Source organism: Pleuronectes platessa, chromosome 5 (genome assembly GCF_947347685.1).
Source record: "Pleuronectes platessa chromosome 5, fPlePla1.1, whole genome shotgun sequence".
Classification (NCBI taxonomy): Eukaryota; Metazoa; Chordata; class Actinopteri; order Pleuronectiformes; family Pleuronectidae; genus Pleuronectes; species Pleuronectes platessa.
Window position 1 is genome coordinate 9,207,754 of NC_070630.1, and position 11,862 is coordinate 9,219,615.

The 11,862-nt window shown below is 42.1% G+C and overlaps 1 protein-coding gene across 1 annotated transcript; it reads left to right on the forward strand.

Annotated features, from left to right (window-relative positions):
* The first annotated feature begins 324 nt into the window (after positions 1–324).
* c18h3orf33 (c18h3orf33 homolog (H. sapiens)) lies at positions 325–4,626 on the forward strand. Its single transcript, XM_053422658.1, has 5 exons — positions 325–491; positions 1,288–1,347; positions 1,996–2,155; positions 3,410–3,570; positions 3,666–4,626. The coding sequence occupies exons 1-5, from the start codon at positions 351–353 to the stop codon at positions 3,918–3,920; spliced, it is 777 nt and encodes a 258-aa protein (XP_053278633.1). The 5' UTR covers positions 325–350; the 3' UTR covers positions 3,921–4,626.
* The last annotated feature ends 7,236 nt before the right edge of the window (positions 4,627–11,862 follow it).

Sequence of the window (11,862 nt, forward strand, 5' to 3'; positions counted from 1 at the left end):
GTCAAGTTGTGCAGACAAAGATGTGTACGTCACTGTTCCCAGAGGTGTTTATTAAGGATAATGTGGCTGTCGGCTGCAACGTGCACGAGCAACTTTTATCCTCCACGTGTTCAAAGTGTAAATTACGGAACTTTACAACTTTTGCATCCAAATCGCATAGCGCACATGGATGTGATTTTTTTGGATGTGCTTTACATTGTGTATTTATTCATCATCATCATCATCACAATGCAATCAGTCCTGTCATGTCCACAGCAGACCACAGGGCGGAGACTCCACACAGGCAAGCGATCCTGCCGCCGAGTGGGCGGAGCGACGGCCGGATGCCGTCGAGAGAAAATGTCAACAACATGCCGGCGACTTCCAGAGAGACAGAGACCGAGGCTTCCGCTGCAGGGGCGGACAGACAGAGACAGCGAGGAGACCAGGAATCTCACAACGTCGTGTCTGTCCTATCACAGCTCGCAGATGATCATTTGACTCTTGTGCGGGTGAGAGCCTCCACCGACCTGCAGCTGACTGGTGATGCATGAGCATGGATGTGCAAATATCATCATGGACACACAGAACATGCAGCCACCTGCAGCTACAGCTAATCTAAAAGTGTTATTTGTTAAGAAATGTCACAAATGTTGGTTAATGGAGCTTTAGATCACCAGTAATCCACTTTATTGATCTGATATCCTGTCAGACATCACCAGTTGACACCAGTGGGTTTATACCCCCATGTGTTTCTCATTGCCAGTGTGCTTGAGCCTCCATAGAACTGCAGCTGACTGGTGATGCGTGAGGTGCAAATATATTCTCTCACATACAGAACCTGCCGCCACCTGCGTCTATATCTAGTTTATCAGTCGCAGATTCATCTGTAAAACAAATGTCACAAATGTGGGTTAATGGAGCTTTTTTTAATCTCCAATAATCCAGTTTATTGATCTGATAATGTGTCAAGCATCACCAGTTGACCCCGATATGTTTGTAACCCTGGGTCTGTATGTCCTCAGAGTCACTGGCCCTGAGCATCCATTGAACTTACTGACTGGTGATGCATGAGCGTGGATGTGCTTATATATGGACATTTAGAACCTGGTGGCACCTGCATCTACATCCAATTAATCCATCTCAGATTTGTTTGGATAAGCCCTCCTCATTGATCTGATATCCTGTAAGGCATCACATTTTGACCCCTGTGGGTTTGTACCCTGTGTCAGTGTTCAGCTAAGTTAATGACGTCACTGTACTCCTGTCGGTCCACTGCCCTTTACTGCTCTCTTGTCTCTAACACAGAACATAAGCACTGGGCTGGCGATTGCTGGTGTTCTGATAATTGCAAGGAGCATCAAACTGGTAAGAGGGAAAGACACACACTGTTTGAATAAACGACAAACTGACACAGGTTAGGTGCACACTTTTCATTTAATGCATTTGATGTTGCCTATTCAATAATAAAAACTAGAATGTCACTCAGTATCCTGTCACCTTATGAAACCAGATTTAAATATTCACTAGATACAGATTTATATTTAGATCGGCACCAAATTGCCCACAATCATAAATATCATAAAAAATCTACATTCCTGAATTATTCTCTGAGAAATCAATGAATATGTTGAAAAAAGTTAAAAACATGCATCCTGGAAGCCCGGGAAATTTAGATTATTCTTTTCCAGTCAAGGAAACAATCTGGAATTTGAAGACAAAATGACCTTGAAATATTCTTTATTGTCCTGAAAATGTTACTTTGCAAACTATTTAAACTTCAATGCACATTTTTTTAATTAATAAACTAAACTAAAACACCACACCACACACCAAATAATAGCTTACCTATTTTATTTCAGGTTAGATTTAGACACTAAACACTAGACACTACTCCTTTCTGCAGATTTAACAGAAAAAGGCTCTTTCCATTCACCAGTTTGATGTTAAACAATAAAATGTTCCCACATGAAACCCAAGAGTCATGAAACGTATCCACTCGTTCCACCTCCTCAGATCACCAAATTTCAAGCTGCGTCTGAGATCCCGGCTCTTTTCATCGAGAGGAACGTCCGCCTTCGTGGGAGAGTTCACTCCGTCACAGAGAAAGGACTTGAAGTGGAGCACGTCCCGATTCATCTGCCAATCCTCTCAACACTACTTAACAAACACAAGGGTAAAGCGGGGCATTGTTTTAAAGAAATCACAAGGTCATTTGTATAGATAAAGTTAAAAACCAGTGCTTTATTTATGATATGGTTCTGTCTATTTACTGGAGTCTGTCCTTCACTAGAACAACTTGCTAGCAGTCTGAGTCTGAGTAAAATGTCACCTTTTGCTTCTCTCATCAGTTCCATAGTGTAATAACCTAACCTTTTCATCTAGTTACATGAAAAATGTCATCGTGACATTTTTCTTTACTTTGTAAAGTCGGCCTCCGATGCATTTTATCATCTTGTCCTCAGCAAGAGTTGCAGGTAAGCCTGTTAGCTGTCATATTGACTCATAGTACTCACTGAGCAATAAAATCAGGAGGCTTCATACTGAGTGCTCCATCAGCAACTTCAGTGTGAAGGACTCACATGCAACGGACCAGCGTCATCCAGCAATTTAAAATATTACCCTTTGTCCTACTTGACCTACAACATCTCACATCTGTTCTCCTCAGCATTTTCTGTGATTTACTTATGTTCTCAATCAATCATGATTAGAGTAAGCCTGACACTTTACATCTAAATTCTTAATTCAGTGTATATATATAAAATGTATTAGATGCATTATTTAAATGAGAATTTTGTAGAAAATTTGACTATTCTATTGCAAACTCCCCAAAAAATTCTGGACCCAATTTTTATGGAATTTTCCTTTGAAGAACAAAGCAGGAAATTGTCCAGACCAGACGTGTTCGCAACAGCAGGCGGCGGTGTCTCTAGAGTGCACTTAGGAGGCAGAACATGTTGTATAGATTCATCTGCAAAGTACAAAGCATTTTTGTTTTCGACCCCAGCGTGTATGGCTCATTTTTTCATCAGGAGATATTTGTGTTCCTTTTGTTTTTTTCCAGTGTATTGTTCTTCGCATATTATAAACGTCATCAAGACACCCACTTACTCACTTGGGATTTTCCAGACCTTTTCCTGCTTCATTCTCACATGGGCTCACTTACATTTTCTGGACATTTCACTTGGGGGAGCTGGCAGGAAAACCGTCTTGTACATGTATACTTTACTTTCATAAATAAAACAACAAAACATGACTATTAAACAATTATATTTCTTCATTGAAATATTAACTAAAATAAATTTATTTTAGTGTCATACACAGTGTTTATAAGGCCATTTTGGGGAGATGAAACTCCACGTGTCACTTAGAATATAACCAATGTTATTTGTGACACATATGGTCTCTGATTCTTTTCTGTCCTCTCCAGGTGTGTCCAGGTCTCGATTGATGGTGCGTCTTGCCGGAGTGGAGCTGACACCAGAGGGGAGGGACTGGCTGCAGAAGAACCTGGCCCCCGCCCAAACAGTCTGGCTAAAACTGATCAGCCGTGAGGACGACACACTGCACTGCTTGGTTTCTCAAAGCAGGGTGAGGCCTCCATAAACTCAGACAAAGAATTGTCAGTTTGTGAGTCATAATTGAGTCTGATGAGTTTTTTTTCCTGAATGTCTCCTGTTGTCCAGCAGGGGTCGTTATGGAGCTACTGTGTGAACGAAGAGGTCCTGAAGCTCGGCCTTGCTCGCAGGGGGCCCATCGCAGTCCGGCCTGACTCTCCTCTCCACTGGCGTCTCCACAAACGGCTGCACAGGGCAGAGGTCAAGGCTGAGAGGAAGGGGCGGGGGCTTTGGAAGGAGGACAGCCGATGGGAGAGGGCGTCCAAGGCTGTGGGGGACAGTGCTTTACTCAGACTGATGAGGTGGATATTCAAAAGGACATGACTGATTGATCCAGGGCAGAATGGAAAAACAGTCAATTGTGTCTCAAGGTCTGATGTCATCAAAATGTGACGTCAGTCTATTTATTGACTCATATAACGGAGTTCCTGTTCTGTTCGTAAAGTGTAAAAAGGGAGTTCAGGCAGCTTTGTTTGGGAAGATCTACTCGGCTGTCCTGTGGGATAGATGCACTTTTAAGGCAATGAAAGATATATTAATTTGCCTGATATCACAAAGTTGATTTCTTTTGACTGTCATCATTTTCATTTAAAAAATGTTATTTGAAACCCTTTCTCACATCCTGGTGCTAATCCCTCAGCTTTCACCTCACCCTATTAACCCACAACTCAGCACAGCCCCCACAAGATGGGGGCTGGGTATGTTAATTGTTCAAAATGGAGAGAGGGTGGGGGGTGCAGGGGTCCACTTGTCCGTCCCTGAAATCACTGTTGCTATAGAAACACCCAATGTGAAATACAAAGGGGCCGGACTCTATATTGGCCGACCCAAACCCCACGGGAGCCTTACATGCAGGGTGTGTGGTGGGGTCTTTAAGTGCCAATGAAGAGGCTCCTTGTGTGTGTAATGTGACCAGTATTTAAGCACTTGGAATGTGACCAAACCTGTAAGAGGCCTTGGATATTGAAGCACTATGTGTAAAGCAGTGAGATAAATAAAGATGTGTTCCTCTACACCTGGTGAAGATCAAGCCCCTGAGCAAATTTCCTGTGTGTCTCGGATTATGCTCATGTGATTGTATATTTCATTCACGGCCCAAATTACACCTTGTGTTTTTTTTTCCTGTGCACTGTGGTTTTTGTATTCCTGCTTCATCCAAGCAAGGCGAAGGAGGAGGTCCTGCAAACGAGGCCAGACTGTGATGTGTGTCCTGTGGGGTGCAGGCTCGACGGGGGTCCCGGTGCAGGGAGAGGTAGCACCGAGGCAGCCAGTCCAATGGGCACAAGGAGATTAGTGCAGAGGGGAGGAGGGTCACAGGGGGTAGAAGGGGATTTTGGTTCTGAGCACAAAAGCAAGAGAGGAGGAGTCACGGTGGAGGGGAAAGGGGGTGAAGGAAGGGGGGGTGATGAATCAGCTAGTCTCCCTTTTGTTGTGCAAATGTCACCAGTGACTGTTACTGCCCAAGCGGGCTCCTGATTGGTGGGCTGGGTTTAAATTGTAAGGTGCATTTCAGCTCTGGTGGCTGTTGCAGCCAGACTTTGAACTGTCAGTGAGGGAGGAGTGGGAGGGAAACCACGGCTGAGACAGACAACAGGGGGGGAGGCCGGCTGAAGCTTCTTAAACCAGTGGTCACAGGGAAGTTACACTGGTCAATGAGGTGGTGCAGTTGATTTAGTGGATTTTATATGAGCTAGAGTAACTACATCCGTTTTTCTAAACGAACTGAACAGATTTTTCTTCTGATCTGCACCAGCTTGCACACACAGTCATTTCAAGATCCATGAATTGTTTTCTGAAAAATCCATAAAAAAGCTTAAAAACCCTGATGTTGGTGAAAAAAGTTAAAGTGAAAGTGACCTGGATCTGCATCAGAATCTTCTGCTGCTTCCCTCCACCACGTGTCGTGGTAATCTGTCCAATCGTTTTTTTGCCTTATCTTGTTTACAAACCAACAAAGAAACGAAGGTGTAAAGATGACCTCATTGAGATAGAGGTAATAACTAATACAGGTCATAGATGGACAAAAGGTATGGATTTGGATGGTTGGGTGTGTATATGGTGTGACGTGCATGTAAATTTATAGAAATAAGAAAAATCGAAAATACAGTTTTAGACTTTGATAACATAAATTTATTGAAACTCACCATACACAATGCAATTAACTAAACTCAACCAAATTAATAAAATCGTTTAAATTAAATCCAAGCATCCTGGTTTATACATACAGTTTGTCCAGATTTAATCTTGAAGTAACTGTTAAGGAGAAAAAGTATACGTTCTATGTTTAGATAAAACAAATTTGGACTTCAAGTGAGGATTAAGAATTAATCATCATCTCTACTAAATGATGGCTTAATATTTGTCCTATGTTTTAATGTCAAATATAGTACAATTAACATTTCACCCAAATGAGTGGAAGAACAATAGGATGTAATTACATTGCTGAAAGGGTAATGAGGATTTACAGCTTCAAAAGTTCCTCAGCTTTGATTTATTTTAATTACTCTTACTTCTATTGTCTTATTATTCTTATTGTCACTCTGAATTTGAATAGTGGACTGAATGATCATGTCTTTAGTCTCCTATGGAGCAACAGCCCACTCCGGGATCCAGTCCAGGCTTTGCCAGACACTGGCCACACATCAGGAGCAGTCATTTGAATAGCCCGTGTGCTGGTTGTAGTGGTGGCTACTTGCACTTGCCCACACCAGTGAAGTTGCTGGTCCCTTTGCTCTCTGACACCAAACCACTGGGACTATTTTACACTTTACTGCTTCTTCTACTTTGACTCATCTACACTCATTGTCATGGAGTTTACGAGTGTGAAGGAAAACTGCTGTGGTCAGAGTGGGAAGATCCTGTGAGGAGGCTGACAACGTGGGTTCACCATCTGAAACTGAAGGGACAGAAGTAAGTGAATTCATCATCACTTATTTTAATAATAAGAGAGTAGCTTTAAAGTTTTTAATTCATGTAATGAGGTACTTTTATTGACTTGTCTGCACACAGTCAGCTGTCACTTTAAATGCACTGTTGGTAGGTCAGTGTGTACAGTATCCATGCATTTGTTCACTTGCTAAACCTGTGTGCCTGGACACTCAGGCTCAGTAATACTGCCACACAGGAAATGTCGCTTCTTATCTTTACTGCCCCACCTCATTCATCAATTTCCATTGTTTGATTTATTCCTGCTTCATTCTGACAAACCCTATTCCCCTGAGCCGATTGGATCCCTTGTTTGTTTTTGTCATGCACTTTGGTTCGGGCTGGTTTGCTTCCAGAGTTGATTATAGATCGGTGTGACTGAAATATAAACTAAATACTTTTCCTCCTGCTTGCAACTCACTCCTTTCCCCCGGTGTGTTTTAGCAGCAGAGACTTGCAGCAGGGCAGCATAACAAAGGCCTTTATTGCACTCAGCCGGTTGCCATCTCAGAGAGAAAGAGCTGGGGGCACTCCCCCATCACAGAGGGTCCTTGGGGGATTTTTTCTGATTTGATTTGAGTGGGTTGTCTGTAGTAGGCCGGGGTGTGAAAGACAAAGAGATTTAAAGAGACAGAAAGCTGGTGTATACACTCACTGAGATGCACCTCTAAGTAATTATCCATGCCTGCTGCCGTGTGATAAACCTCAATGTGTGTTGTCAACACCAAACATATGGAGCATCTTTGTCAGTTTGTGTGTAAATGGATACAGCCGCCTGCGCCCCGCGTCCAAATACATTCGCTTTTAAATCTGCAGTTAACTCGTGTTTCTTCAGCCATTTGTTTTATCTGCTGTCACAATAAAGAGTCACTGGGAGGCTGTTCCATCACACACCCACATGCGCTGTAGCTGCTGTGTGTGTGTGTGTGGAGGAATGCATCAGCCGTAAAGTGACTCCCTTGTTATAATGTGACTTGGAGTATTGTGAGCAGTGTATCAGCTTGCTGGTGTAGGTTTGTCAGAGTGGAAACACGACTCTTTGTGGGTGCTGTGATCTCTCATGAATAATTGAAGTTGCTTGTTGGAAAAAAAAAGGGAGGACAGAGGAGGAACAGTTTGGAATTGAATAAACCAAACCCTGAAGGCTTATATGAAGGAGCACGACTGAAATATAAAAGCAGAGGGTGGCTTTTCTTTCTTGCACAATATTCGGAAATGAACAAGCTGTCACTAGTTTATACGATGGGAACGATGGGAAACCGTGTTCATCACTTTTTACCAAACTTCTCTCATTGCAGAAAATGAACAGCTAACCTCTTGTCCACGAGGACACTGATCAGGATATGCAGGGAATGTGAGTATTAAAACTTTAGAGAGTAAAAGTAAAGGATAGGAACAGGAGGGAGGGTCAGGGGGAGTCTCTGCTTGAAATAGATCTGAGGCTTTGACTTATGACTTTACCCATCCCTCAATTCCACGGTAAAGCGAGACGACTCCTCCATACGCGTTCTACCTCACACACGTGCATGCACCGAAGTTTAAATAAGATTTAGCCCCTTAAGATTTTAAAAAGAAGAACATGGCATGTATTTCACACGCTGGAGACAGAGACAGAAAAATTGGCAAATGTTTGACCATTGTTTACAGTGTGCAACACTAAAGAAGTTTATTATTGTGCATAGTAAAACTGTGTTTCACTTTCAAACATCATTAGCACAGTATATCAGCCTTACATATTGATGCTGACCCCTTTGGTTTCACCGACTTTTTGTTTTTACAACCCCATAAATTGACTGTCGACATGCTCAGATAGTGTCACTGTCCATCCTGCGCCTGTGTAACCCAACGCTGACCCCTCACTAACCTCAATGCCTCAAGCTTCACTCTGTCTCCTTATCAGGTCAAAAGCTCAAACACTACTGTTTGGTTCCATCTTCTCAAATGTGAAGACAATGGATCGATGATGAAACTCTTAGTTACAGCCCTCATGGCTGATGATGTTCCACTCAGGTAATATTAAGCCTTGAGAAAAACATGATTAATTATTAAGCATTAAGTATAAAAAATAGGAACCTCAGACTGGTAAACAAACGGACAATGAATAGATAATCCAGTTTCATTAATTATTAGAAGGAATACAAACTGTATTAAATCACTACAAGTATTTAACATGACCATGACCCCACAAATGTATTCATCTTATTTCCCATGTTAGGCGGCACGTTGGAAGGGTGGTTATCCCTGTTACATCACAGAAAGAGGGTTCGAATCCCAGCCAGTCTGTGTGGACTTTGCCCGTTCTCCCCATGTTTGTGTTCTCCGGCTTCCTCCTATAGCCCCAAGACTGTTGGGTTGATTGGAGACTCTAAATTGTCCTTAGGTGTAAACGTGAGACTGTCATGACCTGTGATAGGCTGACAGTGCTGAGTCAGGCTCTAGCCCAATGTCGGCTGCGATTGGCTCCAGCTCCCCCTGCGACCCTCAACAGGATAAGTGGTATCGAAAATGGATGTGGCCACACTTTTGTTTATGAGTGAGTTAGGGAGCACTCGTTCGGTACCGTGAAGCCATCTGTCTAGCCATCTGCATACCAAGACTGTTTACTCTCTGCTCCGATAACTGCTTAACAGGCAATTTCAAGCTACTCATTGACTCTCTAGAACAGCTAGGGGCTTTAAAGGCTGAGTGCCATTAGGATCCCAAGCCTTCCCAATTGATTCCCAGTGAAGAGAGTAACATACAGTGTGCTGTGTATGAGCCTGCTCCACAGTTTTCTGAAGCACTTCTATCCAAGTGCAATAATAGATTTAAGGAAGGTATCGTGGTTACATGTATACACCACTCTTTCTATAGAAAAAACGCTACTCCACTTCCTCCCACTCTACAGAAATGAAGCCAAAGTATCCCAGTCATGCCTACTTGCGCATGACTGGGATATTTTGGCACAGTGGATGGAGCCGTGGTGGCAAGTTGTCGCAGATACACACACTTGACCAGTGAGTCAGCTGTCAATTATGGTTTTTCACATCTGGTCTTTAACAACTTCAAACCAAACTTACCAGAGAATTTAGCAGCTGGACATACATGAATGTGATGAGAACTACTGAAAATGACAGAAACCATCTTTGAGAAAGATTTATTCAATGTGTACTTTGACTTTTAGTCGGACCCATGTCCCATCTATTAACATGGAGGAGAAGTAATTTATAACCTATGCTTCAGTTAGCCACCAGGCGGCGACTGAGAGGCTTTGGCATCACTATTGGGAGCCGTCATGTAGTCTATCTTTATTTTCAGTCTGTGGTAAACACACAGCAATAAACACACACACTCACAGACATGAAATATCTATATATTCGCACGATAAAGTCTTAGAGTCTTTATAAACACATCATGAAAATCCCTACAGTCATGGTAACTGTACTGTGATGGAACTGAACCCACTGAGACACATTATGCAGATGTCTTTATTATTCCCATGGCTGATAATCACCCAGCTGGTCACATCAAATAAAATAGAGCAGCCATTGTGTGTCTCATTATTTATGTCCAAGTAGAGTGCTGTCTGGCATGTGTCAGAATGGAGCGACAGATGCTGCTCTCTTTGTGTGCGTGTGCTGAGCAGGCCCTTGTTAGAGATGCTTTTATGCCACTATACACGATCATTGTAGTTTATTATAAATGCTGTTTTATGGTCATAGGTTTGTTCATCATCTCTATCAGTGATCACGCCAGCTTTAAAAGTTTCTCTTGGATGTTTGGTTAGTGAGACTTTATTGGTATTAGCTTCCAAGCAAATACTCAACAATACCACACAACCCTGAACAAGCACATAAATATCATTAGTTTTTATTACTCAATTAGCCCAATCTACTTTAAATTATAGAAAACAACAGAAATCCTTTAACTAGAGCAAAACTGTGATTTATCTGTAGCGGAACTGAATCCTTTAGACAAGACACAGATGTTATCACTCAGGTCATAAACAAGAGATAAAGACTGATCGTCAAATCGTAAGTGACAGCACTCTATTGTATAAGGATATCAGAGTTTGCAAGGAGGTTAAGATAAGACGTATACATATAATATATAAGTGTTCTTTATTTTAAAATAACATATATAATAATATTATGTACTATACAAGTGCTCTTCATTAAATTGGAGGCGTATAATACTTGTATTTGTCCTATAGTTCCGGAAAATACTGTAGTCCTGCTAACTTAAAGGACTGAAAAGCTTTCTGAAGTCATTATTTCTTCTAAAACATATACCTGCACTGCACAGAGATCTTGGATCTGTTGTATTCTTTGTTATAACAGATACAAAATGTTTGTACCACACATTTCAAGATGCAGGACAGAGAGGGAAAGTGGAAACACTAAATCTCTGCGTTCACATGCTTCACATTGTTTTACTTGAGCGTGATTTGAATATCTACGACAACTTGGGGGCATCCTCGGCCTACTTCCTGTCGCCCTGAGACAGAGTGGCTCATCAGGCAGTTTGGCGGTGAGACAAGATTTGTTTTTAAGCTGCGCTCTCTTCCAGCCGTCTGACAGGGAGGCACAGACTGCTGTCCCCGGAGGTTTGGCCACTCCTGCAGATGAAAGGGCTACTAGTGTTACACGCAGTCAGAGTTAGAGTAGCGCTACTAACCTGCACATCATGAACATGGCAGACACACAGAAACAAATCTCTCATGTGCCGATGAGACACATGCTTGAGCAATCATCAGTTTCATGACGTTTTCATACAATCAAATAACTAATAAAGACCTTAGTGAAACATTGCAGCAGGGGGATAAAGGAATTTCCCCAAAATGACAGATGGGTTTATGAGCCATACTGCAGCCGATTGAGATACTTTGTCTTCACTTTTGGGGTGCTGCCATGTCAATCCCATCTTTATATACAGTCTGCAGTGTGGCTTGATTTTAATGGAATGAGAAAGATGTGTCAAATATCTCATATAATGCACTTTCTTGAGAATAATGTAAAATCATTCTTTCAATTTGATAACATAAGGGTAGTCGATTTTGGCAAAAACTTCTGATAAACACCAATAATTGATAAGGGCTTGTTTCTTTCTAAAAATCTGAAGTTATTTTTGTGACATTGTCATAATTACAAACAAAAAAGTAAAATGAGATGCGGCGACACTAAGCCTGTGTTATTTTGCTGCCTATCTCTGCTCACCCTCATATTCTGGTGACTTCTTGACTTCAGTGTTCATGGTGGATTCCTGTAATTTAGCTGTATCACAACCTGACGTTCCAAAGCTGCCCTAACAATACCCCCAGTCACCCCCCTCTGCTCGGCTCCCATCTCTAATTTGGACTCTG